General features: G+C 35.1%; 1 protein-coding gene across 1 annotated transcript; it reads left to right on the forward strand.

The window, feature by feature from the left end:
* Positions 1-1,979: 1,979 nt before the first annotated feature.
* Positions 1,980-20,386, forward strand: LOC138713473 (putative ankyrin repeat protein RF_0381). Its single transcript, XM_069845599.1, has 2 exons — positions 1,980-2,089; positions 18,120-20,386. The coding sequence occupies exon 2, from the start codon at positions 18,174-18,176 to the stop codon at positions 20,139-20,141; it is 1,968 nt and encodes a 655-aa protein (XP_069701700.1). The 5' UTR covers positions 1,980-2,089; positions 18,120-18,173; the 3' UTR covers positions 20,142-20,386.
* Positions 20,387-20,892: the final 506 nt, after the last annotated feature.

A 20,892-nucleotide genomic window follows, 5' to 3' on the forward strand; every position in this document is an offset into this window, starting at 1 on the left:
CGTACATCTGCTGAAAAAGGATCGACGTACAGAGACAATAATAATAATAATAATAATAATAATAATAATAATAATAATAATAATAATAATAATAATAACAATAATAATAACACTTAACCTTTCAATGTTTCATGAGTGACATGTAGTATAATGCCGTTTTATGTTATACAACCGTTTTCCTCGTAATACTTGTGAACAAATCATACATTTAATATTCTCATCATATTGGCAACAAAAAGTGCGTCCTCCCATCCTACTTGAAACTTTTGTTTTTGTAGGTGTACATGTGTTCGAGAGAGACATTGCGACGATACGCCACTCGCAGATCAGAGACAAATGCAAATGGAACGGAGTTTGACTCCAGTGAGTGAGAGGGTGGGGGTTGTGGGAGGTAGAAAGCAAGAGAAACCATTGCGAGCCACTATGTGCTCGTGAGTCAGATATTCGCCACGGCTGACGTAAGCGATGAATAGATATGAGTACTACATGGCAAGAAGGATGAATAAGCATTCGAGCGCATGATGTTCCTTGTCTTTTCTTGCGATGAGAAAAGAGCGGTAACCAAGTAGTTGTCCTACTCTACTAATAACCCGCAGCAAAGAGTTCGCAATACATTAGTACTTTCTTATGATGCAGTCATAGGGTATATGTTATTTAATGCATACAATTTACGATATTAATTAACTTAATAACTATTAGAGTAATATGATATGTAAGAGAAGAGAATGATCGGTTAAAGAAGTAAACGAAATAAATTGTTATAATATAGCCTAATAGCTATTTAAATCAAGCCTTTAATGAGCATAAATTCTTAAGGGAAAAATATTAATATGCTCTGGGTGATTTGATACAATTAATGCATAATGTGATAAAGAGGCACTAGGTACAGTCATAAAAAATAAATTCACATATAAAAACAAAACTTTATTGACTGTTGAAATTATAGGCTTACTTCCTCTTATGAGGGACCTTCTGAAATATTCCTCTGCTGCAGCTAAATTGCATTATAGGAAGTAGTCTTATAAGGTCATGAGTGTTAAAATCTGACATAGAAGAAATACCAATGTGTTTGAAAGCATTCATTTCCTTGCATGGGATCTCTTATAAACGATTTCAGGTTCTGTAGAACTCTCTCAAGTCTACAGATATGCCACTTAAGATCAACGAGGAAAACATTAGGCTATAATCATCACAGCAAAAAACCTGATATGTCTTAGAAAGTGTGCTCACCCACATTAAGAAGCAAAAGGCATTATTGTCAGTCAAAAAGTGATCGAATATATCTTCCCAACAATATCAACATTAAAAAAATGTATGAAAATGTTTTTATGCGTACTAAAGAAAGATTTTCAACACCAGATTTAACGTATCATTTGTATATTCACGCCGGCCGTGACATTTGCAATACTCGTACATGTGACAAGTTTCAGACTCTCTCAAATTTATGAAAATAAACATGATAACCTTGTGTCTTTTCTTCCTGTACGTGAACGTCGTAGAATAACATTGTATTCGCTTTATTTCTGTGTTTACGGCTAGGTCCGCTATGCCTTCTAAGCTTCATACAACAATGGGATATAACGCTGAATGTTCCGGCAACTCTATTTATCCTTTTTTGCCGTGTACATACAGTTCATATGAAAACTGTGTAAACTAATGAAATTGTTCTCTTTTATTTGCACAAAATTTGAAAATCCTAACCTGCGATATTTAAATTTTCTTTGTTTCTTACATCAATAGAACATAATATTTTAAGAACATTTTTTATTTTAATTTTGATGTAAAACCCATTTTAATTTTCAGTAATTTAAGAAGTGTCTCCATTTTGGAATACATCCATCATTTATTCGACAACTTGAGTAATATCTGCATAGATTGATTTAATAACAGCCGATAGAGGACCTGCATGTCCAAATTTTTACTGAAAGCACCCTGCCTCTCTCTGACGTAGATCCGGTTCCTTCATAGTTCCGCGTCATCTCTGCTACTACGTATTTGTCTGTGGAAAGAGGGCTGTGGCAGACGTCATTTCTGTTTGCAGGTCGGCTGGTGGGAGCTGTGTCTGCTGTCATAGCTACGAACTGGATTAGTAAGTATATTTATTGCGCTCTTTTTGAAGTATTTAATGTTCATAGACTGAGATGTAAATGAACTGCTTTGATATACCGTTTAACAAACATTCAAATTAGTTGAAAGCAACAGAGTTTCTAATTTCGTCAGTGGAAATTTAGTTACAGAAATGTCTGACATGAATGGCGACAGTATTATAGTTACGTATAGACGGTTTGATATTGAACGAACAATTTTATCCTTTTACAAACATTGTGAGTATAATCTGAATGCGGTAGCCTTATTAGCCTCGATTATTTCTACAGATTTAAATGCAGATGAATGTACAAACTGCGTAACTCGAAGTCCTTGAATGTACTGTACACACGTTATAACATAAATTACCCTCTAACATTTCATATGATACGTGATCTTAAAGTCCAACTTTTCAGCTGGGTCCGTTATGACTCTCTGCTTCAATGACTTTGACAAATATAATTCTACACTGAAAATGTCTAGCAAGCTTTCGTAATCACTTGATATTTTAGCGTAACAATAAAGCGACCACATGAAAAGTTACGAAAGAGGAGAATGCATTGTTACTGTTACCTGGTTTTCGATTTGGTGGTAGACGGTCGGGCTTTCAATTAAGTAATCGACGATCGGGTTTTCAATTCGGTAATATATGGTCGGGCTTTCGATTTGATGACAGGCGTTCGGGTTTTCGATTTGGTGATCGATAGTCGGGCTTTCATTTGGGTGATCGACGATCGGGTTTTCAATTCGGTATTACATGATCGCGTTTCCAACTTTGTGATCAACAGTTGTTTACACTGGTTTAATTTTCTACAGTTTTATTATTATTATTATTATTATTATTAGTATTATTATTATTATTATTATTATTATTATGTATTTACACTGCAAATGGGTAGGCCTATATACCCGGTGGCAGTAGTAACTAAGTACACTCAATAATGACAATAATAAACACAATTAATAAAAAATACAATTAATAATAATAATAATAATAATACCGGTAATAACGATAATACAGGGACCATCATAAATTAAATGAAGCACGATCACTTAAAATAACATTGAAAGTAAATATAATTTGTATCTTAACTCTAGTTCGAACTAAAACCTGAGAGTATATTTTCATACCTGCACAAATACCTTTCAGCACTACACTCAATTCGCTGACAACTCACTCCTACATTAGAACTAAGACACATTTCACTGATTCTATCCTGATTTCACTAACACTTCAAAAACATTTCACTGTTCAAATAATTTGCACTGCCACTACAAACTATAAAAACTTCACTGACAGAAACCAACTTCACTTACACAACACACTTCTTCACTGATACAACACTTCAAATAAAATATCAATTACACCCTTTAAACAGTATGTATAATATACTACCGTCTATTAGTAAAGTCCTTAACCCTATTTTTAAATAGGCCTACATTTTTGGTTATTGGTAAAGCCCTTAGTAAGTCTGCAGGTAAAGCATTCCAGTTCCTGATAGTAAAATTGAGAAAAGAAAACTTTCCAGTGTCCGTCCTCTGTCATTATTATTATTATTATTATTATTATTATTATTATTATTATTATCATTATCATTATTTTATACGTGTATTACTTCGACACAAACAGGCCTTAAAGCTTACAGGAAATTGTATTTATACCAATTGCTGTGTAGATGTTAAATGCAATCATAGGAATTTTCTCAAATCTCCCGTTACTTTTTTATTTTTTTATCGTTAGTTTCTTTTTGTGTTGTATCTCCAAAGTTCTGAAATTACAATATAATCAGTTCTAAGTTGTCCATTGTTCAACAGAGGTACTGTACCAATAATATTATGTCGGTTGAATTTTACAAAGCAGTAGGTTGGTCAGTAAAATCTGTATTTAACGTTCATATTAAATGTACTGTAATTTCATAATTGGCAACAATGTGGATCGGACATTATCGTGTAGCTTATGATTTATACAATAATAAAAGTCACGAATGAGTACTATCGTCACAAAATGGAATGACTGACAGTTTTCATTAGTTGGTTGTGTACAGGGTGCGAATTAAGATTTCAAATGAGGGGGGGATAAAATCCTAGATAGAGAATACCATACATAAAATTATTATTATCCTCATTCGATACTGCTCAACGCTTGGTCGCACTTAGTTACTTGTCTTGCATCTTGATTATAATAATTATATCCATGAGCACGCTTAAGAGATGAGATGTGTAATTCCTAAGTTATTGTTGTCAGCTTGCCGGTGATGATAATACAGTACATCAATATTATTTTCTTTGCTTACCGGGTAGCTCAGTTGGTAGAGCAGCAGGCTACGGACTGAAAGGTCCGGGGTTCGATCCCAGGTGGTGACAGGATTTTTTATCGTTGCCAAACTTTCAGAACGGCCCCGAGGTTCACTCAGCCTCCTATAAAATTGAGTATACTTCGCACGAAAACGTGACGACCTTCCCTCATACCCTTCACCAGTTAACTGCAGGCACGCGCAAGGGATAAACCCTTAGCCGAGTTGCCAATTCTTGAAGTCATTGTGATTTGCGAAAGTTTTTCAAACTGTGTTCCGTGAAACCGCGATTTTCAGCGAGACTGTATTATCTTTGTAAATATACCTTAATTTATAATTACTAAAACAAAATTCGTAAAAATGAACAAACTTATTTTTAAAACACTTTATATTTATATTTTCACCAACATGTTTTGCCTAAATAAACAAGGAAATACAGAATTATATAATAAGTGTTAAATTCTCATGTTATTAACGTTCCAGAATAATATACTTAATTAAGGATGTTGCGCTGGTAAAATTTTCGAAAACTGTGATCATTGAATAGCAATTTATAGTACAAGAGAGTAAAATTAGATTTTGGGTGATAATTTCCACGAGCGCATAAAATCTGTTTACTCTAGTATGCTATACGATATTTTATTCATTACTGGTATGTAAATTTAATTTTAAATTGTAGGTATTTTCTTTGTAATGTGTTGTTGGAAAAGCAGTACATATATATTCATTTTATTATTGCTAATATGTTGGTTGTCATGTAGAGAGTAATTTAAAAACATTTAATTCACTGCTGTAAGTTAGAAAACTTTTAAGCACTGCTGTGAATAACGTCATTATTTAGGTTGCTAAGGGCGGTGAAATAAAGACCAGTTTGGATACCAGTCATGGATAAATGTATTCCTTTTACATCATTATTTCATAACACGAAAATCATATTAAAGCACAAAAGAATATATTTGTTTCTCTGCCAGTTTAGTTGCCGATTCGATGCAAATTTTCTGTAAGCCTAAGGAACGTTATAAGATACGAAATATGATTGAATTAATTAAGGGGGGCATGTACACTTTTTATACCTTAAAATTCTGTTATGTAATATATAGGCCTAATATAAAATTTAAATTTCTACACCAACTATTGAAGTTCATTCAGGTAAAACAACCTGTATTAGTTTCTTTTTTAGTTATTTAACGACACTGTATCAATTACTAGGTTATTTAATATCGATGGGATTGGTGATAGAAAAATGGTATTTGACGAGTTGAGGCCGAGGATTCGCTATAGAGTACCTGACATTCGCCTTACTGTTGAGAAAAACCTCGGAAAAAACCCAATCAGATAAATCAGCCAAAGCGGGAACTGAACCCACGCCCGAGTGTAACTTCGGATCGGCAGTCAACTCAGCCAACTGAGCTACGCCAGTGGCTCTGTATTAGTTCTGAAATTATGATTTTTAATGTAAAGTGCGGCATTGGCTATAATAGCTGTTACGTGGAATATGGCATAAGCTTTTTTTTCTTCTTCGCAAACTATATTCCTTAAAAATCCTTTTCCTGGTAATTCCGAAAGTACTGGATAGAATCGAATGAAATTTTTTCTGCATTCTTAAACATAATGTACAAATCAGGCCAGAATATTTTCGCAAGTTTATTTGCTGTTGGCGATATCTCTTTCGCGTACTGTTCACATACTGTTCGACGAAGTAAATCACGCATAAAATCATCTTACCGAATTATGTTTTAATTTATTTTCTCTTCAGTTGGTGAACCGTAATTCTTAATTTCTATATATATATATATATATATATATATATATATATATATATATATATATATATATATATATATTTTACCAACTCCGCCGGTTGCGTCCGATGTTAAGTGATTAAGATTTGTACTTATCAAACTGCTTCAACTTTCTATTACTCTATGGGTAGAATTTCTAACGTTAGACATAATTTTAACACTTCGTTTTCTTAGCTACGCTCCTCTGCAAATAACATATTCTGTTTTCTTCGACGGTGTTATTTGTTCTTGTCATGATCTTCAGGTGAATCAGGAGGCCTGACTGTTCCAACACTCTTTAATCATGGCCAGAATGAATTAGACATATTGAAACGCACAACGGTATAAAACAACACGTCGACAAATGTCTAAAAAGACACTGAGAACGGGTGAAACCAACAGGTAGAGGCAATGACTGCTATATTTGGCAATGCTGGGATCTATTGAATTCTGCCACGCGGCTAGGGGTTGAGTAGAGGATGGGGGTTTATCAGGGATTACCAATTCCAAGAACAGAGGCCGTCATGTTTTCGAGCCAAGTATACCGGGTCTTCCCGGGGGTAAAAGGCGGTCAGAGCGTGGTGCCGAGGTCATGGAAAGCATGGGGCTCTTCCTCCATGCCCCCCAAGTGCCTTCATGACATATTACGGGGATACCTTTACCTTTTACTTTATACTGTACTTTGTAAAGAATACTCGTATTAATACAATTATATTCTGTGAGGCGGTTAGAAATTATCCCTGGCAGAGATGTAAATATAAATTTATTAGAGGGGGTAACTTTCCAACAGGGGAGAAATCCCCTCATCCCCCCCCGTTAATTCGCACCGTGGTTGTATACAGTATTTAAAATAAGTCATATAGACAAATTCAAATGTAGTTATTCCTACTGAAGTATGCCAAATTTTATAAGATTAGATTCATTACCTTACACTGATACCGAACATTCAGTTATTGTTTAGAAACCTTTGCGTTGTAGTTTTAATGTAAGGGAATGCGAAAATTCTCATGATTAAATTCCATCCTTTTATAACTCACGCCGCCCATTAACTGAGCGTAATTTGTCGTGTGCGAGAAATAAAACGTTAGTGCAAATTTGTGTTTTATTTACAATTTGATTTTTAGAAATGAAGATGCAGTTACGTTACCACTATTATGTGGATTCAGGACACGGGTATAATATTTGTGATATTTATTTGTAGGAATTGATTCGTGTGCCGACAACTATTAGTCATAAAAAATTCTATTTCTGCTTAAGTATAGACACTCCGTGCCGGGGCATGCCGCCAGAAAATAACCACCGATTATAGCTTTTCAGTTCTGGACACAAGTGTCTCTTGTTTGGGCTGGCTCATTATTTACAAGTATGATGGCTTTTGTAACAGAGTTCCGTTATGCTTCGTGCTTGGGTCAACTGCCAGATAAGATTTCAAGTTCAGGTAGAAAGGAAACTAGAAGGAGGTAATGGAAAGAGTGGAAACGAGAATGTCTGGTTGGAAATAATTTCACTGTCTGAGATATGTGGCCTTGTCAATTTCAGTAAGATTCTAACTATTTAAGTTCTATTATTTTCTTGGTTATTCTTAGTTTTCTTACAATATATGACCATGAAAGCTGCAACGCACGATTGTAGCTTATCCAATGAGAAGCTAGTACACTGCAGTACTGGTAATATTCATTATTCTCATTTCCTTCCATACAATCTACAGTAAATAAAGACGAGTATTTTCCTGCACCACAAGTACAGACCCAATAATGGTTCGTGTAAACGAAGAACCTTCCCTGGACGAAAAGAGGACTGTGACAAAGTTAGATTGGATAATAAAGAATTGTGTGCTTTTTTAAATTTCGGGCAACAACTTATCGATTAATACAGAAAACAATTTTCTGTATTTAAGTTTTATATCATTATACGATCCACAAATATTTTCGATTTTTTAAAAATCATCTTCAGGTGGAGATACAAAATAGACCAATTGAACATAGACGAAATACAAATTTGGTTATTTACCGACGCTGTATCAACTACGAGATTATTTAACGTCGATGAGATTGGTGATAGCGAGATGAGGCCGAGGATTCGCCATAGATTACCTGGCATTCACCTTAGGGTTGGGGAAAACCTCGGAAAAACCCAACCAGGTAATCAGCCCAAGCGGGAATCGAACACGCGCCCGAGCGCAACTTCAGACCGGCAGGCAAGCGTCTTAACCGACTGAGCGACGCCGGTGACTATACAAATATACATTATTAATAAAACTGTTTAAAACCAACATGACATAAAATTTGTTTCCAAATCATTTCTGTATAATAAAACATTTTATAGAAGTTCAAGCTAAAAGTCATTCAAAGCGATAAACACACTATTTGCATATCTTGATATTATAAAATAAGTTTCAAATATAAAATGTGTGTTGATAATTAAAATTTAAAATTTCAAAGCCATTAGTGATGCCATGTTCAGAAGAAGGTTACAAATATTGATTGTCTATAAGTTTATTAGTCACTCGAATCGATGAGGTGTATGTGACATTTGAAATTAACCAAAGGGTGATTTTACGAAACAATAATTAGAAAAGCAAGAATTATGCTTTTTCGTATTTCACCTATGTTCAATTGGTCTATTTTGTGTCTCCACCTGAAAATGATTTTAAAAAAATCGAAAATATTTGTGGATATATAATGATGTGAAACTTAAAAACAGAAAATTGTTTTCTGTATTAATCGATAAGTTGTTGATAGAAATTAAAAAACAATTCTTTATTATATATACTTTCAACGTATCTGAAATATTAACCTCAATATGACTTAAAAAAAAAAAAGGTTAGATTGGTTTAGGTGAGGGGATAGTTAAATCACGCCAGGCGAGATTTCCTTTCATTAGAAATGTTACAACTTTTCGAACGTTTGCAACATCGACTTCGCTGGAGACTGCTCTAATAGAATTCTTCTCGCCAATCATAACACTTTTAATGGATGCTCATTCTAGTTTGCTTATAATTCTTTGGGTTCTAGTTGACTATAGCACAGTCTACTATATACAGTCACGAAGCTTGAGTTTTGAAGGTGCTAGAAACAATAGACTGTGATGGTGCTATTTTGCATTGCCTGTAATGAGGCGATATTAGCGATCCTAGTGGTGAGCAACTATCTAATGTTTACATATTTACTACGTATTGAGCTTCGCGACTGTATATACTAGACTGACTATACCCCCGGTAGTATATTTGAGAATTTATGTTGGCTAGATTGAAGAAGGGATCGTCATGAAATTGACGTCACGTAGACGACTGTGAATTGAGCTGCTGCTGCTGCTGCTAAGAAGTCAAAAGGAAAATAGCACTGGCAAAGGAAGCTTTTATTAGAAAAAGCATCTTCTGCGGACCTCTGGAGAAAGAACTAAGAAAGATACCAGTGAATTGCTTTGTGTGGAGTTTAGCATTGTATGGGGAAGATACATTGACATTACGACGAAGTGAAGAGAAGAGACTAGAAGCATTTGAAATGTGGATATGGAGAAGGATGGAGAGTGTGAAATGGACAGACAGAATAGGAAACGAAGCTGTATTGGAAAGAGTGGGTGAAGAAAGAATGATGCTGAAACTTATCAGAAAGGGGAAATGGAATTGGCTGGGTCACTGGTTGAGAAGAAACTGCTTTCTGAAGGTTGCAATGAAAGGAATGGTGAACAGGAGGAGATTTCGGGGCAGAAGAAGATATCAGATGATAGACGATATTAAGATAAATAGATCATATGAGGAAACAAGGAGGAAGGCAGAAAATAGGAAAGACTGAGGAATGCTTAGTTTTCAGTGAACGACCACGAATTAATTCTGGTTGGTAAGTTGGTACGTGAGGTAATTGTTATTGTCAGTTAGTGTTAATGTACGTAGTTTAATTGATATATCGGCATATAAATTGTTTGGATGGTAAGCTATTATTTCTTGCATTTGAAAACGCTTCATTAATTTGTTTACTTCATTGGTTATGGATTCCGTTGCTGATCCGAGTGGAGTTAAGCGAAGCAGTGAACATTGGATTTCTGATTCCAATTCTGAATCGTCTTACGATGAACATGGACGTGCCTGATGATGCATACCGGTAACGGATGTTGTGTTTATATCATTTATTGAAGAAATAGGTTTTGTTTTTCTTGGTTTTTATGTATTTTGAGCCTGTATGTGGTGGATATATTTGTCGTTTCTATTTATATTTCATTTGTGTTCTAAATTTGTACGACGACTACGGTAGGCATTGTTATTTTGTGAATGATTTGAAGGTTAATTTCTTTAGTTGCTTTTTCTTCTTTTTATTTTATGATTTATGTCCGATTTCTCTGAAGAAAGAGGTAAGGTTTGGTTTGTTGAAGTTTTTAATATTCTTTATGCTCGACCACGCCGAAATGTAATTATACACCTGGTAGCAGCCCTTTAATGGACCTCATTAAAGTACACCTATTCATTAAAGTTCAGGTGTTCCACCAATCAGAAAACACCATTGTAGCAATATTAAAGCGCAAGTATCGATTATTCTCGGATATGCAATCCAAAGACAACTAGCGAAACGTCATGGAGGCTGGAAATCCAATACTGTCGCAGAAGGTTATGTTCTGTTACTATAATAATTAGCGTTAATTGTAAATAATATTCAAATAAATTCAATTTATCATCTCGTTTTTCAATGTCTAAATCAATTTCAAGGTTATGTCAAGATTAATGTTCATTTTACTCTCTAGATTATATCAAGGTCAATGACATTCGTTTCTCGGAAAAAATCAATACTTTCGCGTCTGCGCATATCTCACAATTTACGAGATATTGCACAAGGTCAGTTCCGCTCCCCAGTCAGATATGAATAACATGAATACTTACGAATAATTTCAAGTTAGAAATATGGTTGAGCATAAAAAGTCTTATGAAACTTATCTATAATGGTAATTAAGACGCTCATATGAAAATTATGAAACTCGCTTGCTCTCGTTTCATAAACATACTCGCGTCTTAATTACTACAATTATAGGCTCGTTGCATAATGTACTATTAAGTTATATCTACGATTTTTAATGCATAGGTAGGGCCACGTAGATAGAAAGCGAGTTTTCGTAAGTTGCGAGAACAGTGAAAAGTAAGGTTTGCTCTTTTTAATGAGCATTAGGCCTATGTTTGCGGTTTTTTTTTAGATAGGCCTACATAGAGACTTTTCGTAATGGGCGTTATCAGTGAGAGTTTAGCTGTGAGGTTTTTACTATGCATTATGTATACAGAGTGAACCATAAGTAGCCTAATATCATTAATTTCATAGATATGTTGGAGCGTGTGTGGCATGAGTGAGAATATCGCCTTGAAGTCTGCTGCTGTGACATTTGGGGTGCACATTAAGTGTTTGTGAGGTATGCACTATAAAATTTTCGTGTTGCTTTTGTAGGAGTCGCCGTTTTCATGTAACATAAGAATACCGACACAGACGGTATACCTGTTTATAATAACGGATGTTTTTCTGTGGACACTGCATATTAATTTGTTATTCAATTGATTTACATAATAGTTTTAATGCTTTTAACTGGAAGATGGCACAAACAGAACCTTTTAAATCGGTTTGTCAAGAACTTCAGACGCCTGAAGCTACAAGACAAGAATTAATAAACAAAATTTACACCAGAACTTCCAAACTCATTAAAATTGTAAAACAGATTATGAAGAAGCCATATTTTAAGACCAATTTAAATTTACTTAGCTTCATAGTATGGTCATCTTTGGTAATTTATTGAACATATTAATTGCATTGATGGAAAAAAGACTTTTACTTAGTTTTACATGGGGAGGAACTAAAAGGTGATTATTCCTGTTTGGATAACAATGGAATTGAAACTGTAAGTCCAAATTGTGTAAATTAATTTTAGTAAATATAAGACAAATGTATACTGATTAACTTACTTACAAATGGCTTTTAAGGAACCCAGAGGTTCATTGCCGCCCTCACATAAACCTGCCATCGGTCCCTATACTGAGCAAGATTAATCCAGTCCCTACCATCATATCACACCTTCCTCAAATCCATTGTTATCTTCCCATCTATGTCTCTGCCTCCCCAAAGATCTTTTTTCCCTCTGGCTTCCCAACTGATATTCTATATACATTTCTGGAATCGTTTATACGTGCTACATGTCCTGCCCATCTCAAACGTCTGCATTTAATATTCCTAATTATGTTAGGTGATTACTGATTAACAACTGTTAGAATATTAAGATATTTCAATTAAGGGCGACAATGTGCTACATAAGAGGAACCGGAAACAATACGTAAGGTCTTCTTTTAGAGAATAAGAATTTTGTCAACATTGGTACTATTGCCCCAAATGTGTTTACCATAAGTTAAAATACCATGGAAGAAGGCAAAGTAACATTTTGATACTTCAGATTTCAGATAACATAATTAAATGTGTGTTGTCTAATGCCTACCCGCTTCACTTTGCGTGATCCGGGTTCCGCATATTGCGGATAGATGGCAGGACTGTGACCCACTTTGTAGGGCTCTGAGTTCTGCAGTCACAACTGGCCTACGTCTATGTTCATTATACAACGGAGTGGGCTATGGAAATTTTAGCTCTCCTTGTCAACGGCTTTGTTGTTAATTGATTTGTATCTTTCTGACGAGAAATTAAACTGTTTTTGAGTTTCATCTAATTATTATATTGTATTCTCACTACAACTTTTCAAGTTGCACGTTATGCATTATGTGTAACTGTGAAGAGTTATGTCGTGTACTAGGGTGAGTGTATGTATAAAGTGATCGTGTAAGTGTAGTGTAGGGAATGGGTGGGGATGAGGGTGAGGAAGGGAGAAGGGAAAACCCGGTGCCGGCACGTAGCCTACTCTTGTCGAACAGCACCAGCGGAGCCGCCGGCTTAACGTCCCCATCCGACGAACGAATCACTATCAACTGTGACATATGCCTTCTTTCATATGCACTGCGGAGAGATTTGGGATTTAATCCAGGCATATTGGTGCACAATTTAGAAATTAGAAGTTGTGCACAATCATCTCTTAAATATAAAACACGAGATAGTCTGCTACACATCTAATTAACATGTCCATCCCAGATCAGTATAGTGTCCAAAATAATTCCAAGAGGCTTCTGATACAAATTCAACAGATACATGCTTCAAAGTAAATAATAAATGTTTAGTTTTATTACTATTAAGTTTAAACCCATTAGACTGAAACCAAATAGCTGAAATACGTAAAGAAATTTCCATGAAAAGTCTGAATAGTAATTGTTGGACAAATGTAAATATGAACCTTAACACAGGCAGTGGAGGTTATGCCTTCTTGCGTGTTTCGAAGCATTACTATACCACTCATTGCTGCACAGGTGTTTCTTTTCCAGTTCCTAATTATAGGGCCTAATGCATTTTTTATTCTAGTCTATAAGCTGATTGTAAAAGTGAAATATTACAATGTCTGAAATTTGAAAATATTCATTGCAGCTAAAACTACTATTCTGCTTACAGTAGAGGTACATGTATCAATAGCAGAACTCTTTGCATTGTGTGACTGCTTTTGTATGCAATGACTGGATTTCACTTCTAATATCCGTGTCTTATTCCACTTAGGGCGGTTGTCACAATTATGAGTTTTCAGGAGAGGCAAAAAACGAAATGAAATAAATTGTGAACAACCGCCTTATGAACACCAAGAAAATTAACCATAAGGGCGGTTGTCCATGAAAATAACATTATTGAGAATTATAAAGTTGGAAATTCACACCCAGCCTAGTTCCCCAAGAATGACATTGTCTTCCGACTAGAGATGGGGATCATATCGGTTTTTACGAAATATAGACATTTTCGTTTCGATATATTGATATCGAAATTTTGATAGAATATATTGTTTTTTATGATTTATCGTTTTTTTTTGTGATATCATTAACAACAAAATCAACACTAGACAACTCCGATAATTAATGAAGATGGACAATTGCATAATTGCGAAACCTTGAAATATCCCATTCAATCAAGACTTTGTTCTGATTGGCTGGACTAGAATTTCAATTCGAACTGTTTAATATGCAGCACCAAATCAAATGCAACGTGTGCGAACGAGAGACTGAGACGGGCGGTTTATCTGCTAATGCTTTTAGTATTATTTGCATATTATTATTATTATTATTATTATTATTATTATTATTATTATTATTATTATTATTATTATTTCTGTTTCATAGTTTCAATAATGGCGCCTTCAAAAATAACGCTTGGAAATACTTCATGATAGTAGATAACCAAACAGTTAAATGTGATTTGTGTTTTAAAATTCTGAAAGTTGCTAATAACACTTCTAATATGTTTAACAATTTGAAACAAAAACTTTCTCGTCTTACTTCTGAGAAGAGCAATTCTACAGAAAAAGAAAACTGAACATCCATGTGGAAAGGTAAATAGGTCCATTATAAATAATATTGCTCTCTTATAAGATTTTATGGCCTTGTTATCTAATCTTTGTTGTAAAAAAAATATACTATTTTATGAAAAGTTAACGAATTCTTTTAATAAAAATAGCTTTTTTCTTAAATCAAAAACTAGTCTATCTGAGGTAACTCAACAAAGTAAAGTGCAAATTGCAACTGACCTTGATCCCAGCTCGGCTTCAAGCTGTACTGTTGTGGAACCACTAAAGCAGCCAACTCTAAAACTATCAATCCAAATCGTTGCCACAAATGTTAAATGATCTCTGCATATAAATGTCAGTTGGAATGTAGTAATAATAATAATAATAATAATAATAATAATTAATAATAACAAAAAATTGAGTTTTTATCAGGTGTCTCAATACAGAAGAGTGGAGAAGAAACAAAACTAATTCAAAAGTGCGCACTCACTGCTGGAAAGCAAATCCCACTGGACATTCGATAAATAATTTGAATGTTGTTGGCAAGCCTTTCTATATCTAATAAGAGCTCGTGATAGTGAAGTTGTTAGAAAATTGATATAATAAATTGATAACAATTAATAAACTTTGCACAAATTACATCACACGTACAGTAAAAGAATATCGTATGTTACAATCCGAACAAACAAAACAGCCTTGCAGTGTTGTTTTGTAGTGCTTTTTGTATTTTTGCTCATTTGATATAAGACTGCAGACCTAAATAACCCGAGATGTTGACACAGCGTCGTAAAATAACCTACTAAAAATATAAGACTAAACTTTGTTAGGAAGTAAAAGATTTCGACATTAGAAATGTAACACGATTCTCCCGCGATCCCCGAAAAACAATGAGTTTGAGCCTATTAATTAAAACCCTCTGTTTTTTGTAATTATGAACGTTTTTAAATCTTATTTGATGGATATAATAATAAATCATGATTATTAATTTTAAATATAGTATAGATTTATAATTTTGTATATGTTCAGAACTATCAGCACGTGCACTTTTAACCCAAGCCTATCAGTCTTACTAATAAACCGTGTAATTTTTTATACGATACTTGTGCAGAGTTGAGGCAGATAACTTTACTAATAAACCATGGATAAGCGATGGATGTATAAACAGGCTGTAACTATACAATGAGAATTGCTTTGCAATAGTTATATACACGAAACCCCTTGTTGAAGCGTTGTATACAGAGAAAAAAATGGTCGCCCCTCTAACAGCTGTTCGTATCGACGGTCATTTTATGATGATGGTTGCCTTGTAACCACAGAAGAACAAATCAAAGAGCACAAAATAATTAGAATAATATTGCTGTAACTTGTACTCTTTGATCAAAATATAGTGTGGTAATCGATTAGTCAGTTGTACTATCGATACTTAACACGCCACACTAGAGCGCTCTACCGGATGCAGTAGAGAACCTCAGATATTCTATTACCGTTCGTAACGAAGTAATGACGAAACTATGACGTAGCTGTGTAACAGTTACACTGTTATACACGACGTATGTAATGATTATTAGTAAGGAATTTACACACGATGTATAAACTAGCTACTCATTCTATAAAACAGTTAAACGTCTGTATATAGAGTTTTTATTAGTAAGACTAATAACGTATACGCAGAGTTTAAGAACCTTGACTTCTAATGAAATGCAAGTGCTTTTGGAATCTGACTTTGTAGCCGCAATTATTAGTCGGTTGGTGTCGTGATTCTGAAATCCGGGCATATTTCACCCTCTCCATCCTTCTACTTTCATGTCACTGCGCAATTGCCGGTCGGGTATTGTGGAAACATGATCGTGACGGAGTCTTGAAGGGGGCCTTTTGCACTCTTCAAATTTAAACATAATCAATGCTTGTGAATGAAAATATACAATGTGTCCCAAGAAGAACGTCGGATTTAATAATATAAATAAATGCAACAAAACGGATAACAAAGCAGATAGCACTGCCGCCAACCCAACAATAACAAGATATTCTGCCGTTGCCTTGTTAGTTTTGCGGCACTGTTATCTTGGGACACTCTTTATTTGTATCCATTTTCAACTATTCTAACATTTTTATAATCATGCGAAAAAAACTGACTTGAGAAACTTCTGTTCCCTAGTAGCCGTTGAAATATCGCTTTGTATTCATCTACTGCATTAGCCTAAGCGTTACTGAACTGATACACATGTAAGCAGCATCATAGTAAGGTGAATCGACGAATTCTTAGTTCATCGCTCTTTACGTAGCAATGATTGAAATTACTATTTGTGTAAATCGCCAAAAATTGTACTTGTAAAATAAAGGGTGGGTGGTAATAAAGGAGATTTCCATTGATTTTTTAAAAAGTATATTTCATATATTTGTCATTAGCCTAAAATAGAAAAGTAGAAATGTGAAAAATGAAATCTCCTTCACTCCTAAAAAAAAGTATACCTGGCAACACTGAGCGATATATCAATAATCGTTCCGATAAATTTACTGCAATATATATAAATGATCGAAATTAGGTTTGCAATATCGGTATTCGGTATTGAAATTACTTCCTCCATCCTTACTTACGACCTTGTACCGATTCTCGTAAACTATTAAAAAAAGAATTCGAAAATAGCAAAATGGGCTCCCACCTTTTTTAAATGAGGTACGGGTATGGAAGTTAATTTAACATTCCAATTTAATACTTTTGAAGACTGCAAACCATCTACGGGAGTTGAGAAATTTAGTTGATAATTATTTATTCTAGACAATTAATTTTATTCTAACATTTTTTTTGCAAGAATACCAGACTTAATAGTGTCATTACTCATGTCTTCCAGGCAGTAATTCATCAGTTGAAAGAGTTTTCTCCACAATGAACTCAATCGTACTGATGAAAAGTAAAGAATGAAAGTAGAAACAGTTAAACCTTTGTTACAGATTAAAACAAACTTCCATTTCTCATGTGAAGAACTTAGTGTGAAGCTATATGGGAATGAGTTGATTCTTAAAAAGATACATTCTCCAGACGAGTACTTGTAAAATGTGTGTGTTAGAGTTCAGTGTGTTCAATATTATGTAAAAGACTTCCATGCATGCGCCAGTACAGAAATTCAATTCTTATGCATGTAATTAAAAAAGTTAAGATACTCTACAAAATTAGTGTGCGAAGTTCTATCAATATGTCTACTGTTATGTGTATTGTCTGCAACATTTCAACGGAGAGTGACTAGATAAGCGTTTGTGGTTTTTCTTGAAATTGCAGATGTCCCCTGCTGGATAAAAAAAAATCTAGTCAGCCTGTATGAGCTATATTTTTTAAGCATTTTTACATGATATAAAGTCGCATTTTCAGGGTCCAGAAGAATGAGTTTCATGTAGAATTCCGAAAATAGCAGCTTAGTTTTCTACTTCTGTGCATAGAAAAGAATTTATGTGCGACTTTGAATACCAATTTACGAAAATAAACTGTAAACAATATTAGCGTCACGTTAATTAAAATATTTGCGAAACGCATGAACCGTATGAAAACTGCCATCGCCATTTTTTATATCTTGTGTTTCAGATCCGGATACCTGAGTTGGGAAGAGATTCACAGACGAAAAGCCCAGCCAGAAGGATGTCTCTAACATATCCAGATCTGCCGACGTTTTTGCCATGGGAAGGATATTTCACCGAAATTTGGAGAAAGAATGTTGATCGTCCTACTTTTGGTTGCTTCCCACATTACATATACCGAGAGAATTCAACGCCAGACTACGATGAGGCCGGCACGAAGCTCCACAAGGCCGTGAAAAACGACGATCTTGAAACCATAAAGAAGCTTATATCTGAGGGGACGTCAGTCAATTCCAGGACTATATACTATTACGAAACCCCTGTGCATTGGGCAGCTAGACTTGGAAAACTAGAAGCGTTGAAACTACTAGCTAGTTTAGGGGCAAGTCTCACTGCCCGGGATCGAACCCGGCAAGGGAAAGCTCCAATCCATGGTGCTATTTTGTATGGGCATGACGCAATCGTTGAATGGCTACTTGATCATAAGGTTCCTGTCAATTCTGTAAGTGAAGAAGGGGCAACATCGCTTTGTTATGCAATACGAGAAAGAAATATAAACATAGTGACAATGCTTATAAACAGGGGTGTGAACGTCAACCAGAAATGTCCTCGTCTGGGAAGTGTCGCATCTCTGCACGCTGCCGTGATAATGAGAAGTTCAATGTCTGTATCTCTGTTACTGAACAACGGAGCAGATAAGTTAGCTTTCTGCGATTCAAATCTGACGCCTATCCATTACGCTGCAATCGTTGGGAACGTTGAAATATTCAGATTGTTAGCTAAAAGCATGTTTGAAATGTCAGTGCAGACAAATGATGACCTGGGTTACCAGCCTATACATTTGGCAGTCATCAGAGGGAATATTGAAGTCATCGAATATCTGCTCAACAATGGGATATCTTTAGATGAAAGGGATAAGAGGGGACATGCTCCTATGCATACAGCTGCCAATCATGGAGAAATTGACGTCGTGAAATTCCTGATCATGAAAGGAGCAGATGTCAACATCAGGACTCAAAATACTGCACGCAACACTCCTCTGCATTTAGCTGCATTCAGAGGGTTTTGCCGCATCATAAGCCTCTTGCATAAGAGTGGTGCTGACATGTACGCCGAGGATGAAACTGAGAAACACAATGTTATGCACTATGCCGTGAAGGGAAATCACATGTCTTGTCTGGTACTTCTGAACAAGTTGGGATGTAACAGGTTTATAAACCTCAATAGTGTTGAAAAAGAGAATTTGCTAGTGACAGCTGCTCGGTATGATTGTCATGAAGCTGCTTGCTGGTTGGCTGATAAGGGCTTTCCGATCAACACTAAAGGAGCAGCTGGTCTCAGAGCTCTTCACCACGCTGCTTATTTGGACAGCATGGCGGTGGTACTGTTGCTTCTTGACAGGGGAGTTGACGTTCACGTCAAAGACAATCAGGGAAGGACTCCCATGCATTGTGCAGCTTACGCTGGCCATGCAGCAATGATCGGTTCTCTGATGTCCAATAGCGGAAACGTCTTTGATACCGACAACGATGGATTAACTGCCTTGCACTATGCTGCAATGGGTGGGAACTTGGGTTCAGTCAGAGTGATTCTACTCAAAGATAAGGAGGGGAAACTCTGTAATGCAAAGACAAAGAAAAATGGAGATCATGCCGTTCACTTGGCAGCGTCTCGCGGTCATATTGAGGTTACTGACTGGTTTATTAATAAAGGTATTTCTGTTGATTTGCCAAATAACAAAGGATTAACTCCACTGACTCTTGCAGCTCTGGGAGGTCACTGCGATTTGGTTGAAAATCTCTTGCTTAAAGGTGCGAATATCCAACCTACTGAAAATAATGCAGAAAATGTCACTCCTCTGCATGCAGCTGCTTGTTCTGGAGTTGTAAAGATTGCAAGGTTGTTGCTGGAAAGGGGTGCTGATGTTAATGCTTGTACTGTTACTAGAAATGAGAAGCCATACCATTGGGCGGTGCTTAAGGGACACAATGAAATGATGGAACTTTTGTCGGGACAAACTGAAGAATAAAAGGCTATGGTTGACGGATTTAGAAGGCATCGTCTTCGTAGAACATTGTATATTTCTTGTGGTCTTTAAATATAGTTTGTTTTGATATTTATCTGTACTGTTATGAAGTCTTGCTATTTTATTGTATTTTATGTGATAAACTAAAGCCGTATCTCGGCATTTCAAATTGAATTTGATTTGAATAGCTTACTAGAGTATATTATGCTGGATTGATCTAGTTAAAATTCGTTATTATATAGAAGAGGTGATGAAGATGCTTACAACATTTCAGAGGTGATCTTAGTGTTAGCATGATCATGTATTATACCAGCAACTGCTATTCAATGGTTGAAGCTCAATCTTAAGTTTTATTTTAATTAAAGAAAATTTGATCTGTTTCTTTTTCTAGGTGAAAAATAAACAAATTTTACTTTCATTGTGTTGTTTTTTCGCAGAACAAAGTGGTATCGCAGGAAATTATATTACAGAAATAACGAATATGATTTCTAATTAATGCAAATATATTTTATGTAAATCAAGTGTCATGATGTTTGTATTTCTGTAATTCATAATTCAGTGGTTTATATTTGTACCCAAAAAGCAATAAACTCTAATAATTTTGAAGTGCAGTCTATTGATAATGTAATTGAAGACTTCGGGGGTAAATAATAACTCATATTTATAAATTGCATACATTTTAATTTTTACTGCAAACACAAGAGGATTGTCATATTTTTAAAGCATCATAATCCAATCATTTTAACACATTTAC

This window comes from Periplaneta americana, chromosome 14 (assembly GCF_040183065.1).
Source record: "Periplaneta americana isolate PAMFEO1 chromosome 14, P.americana_PAMFEO1_priV1, whole genome shotgun sequence".
In the NCBI taxonomy this organism is placed as follows: Eukaryota; Metazoa; Arthropoda; class Insecta; order Blattodea; family Blattidae; genus Periplaneta; species Periplaneta americana.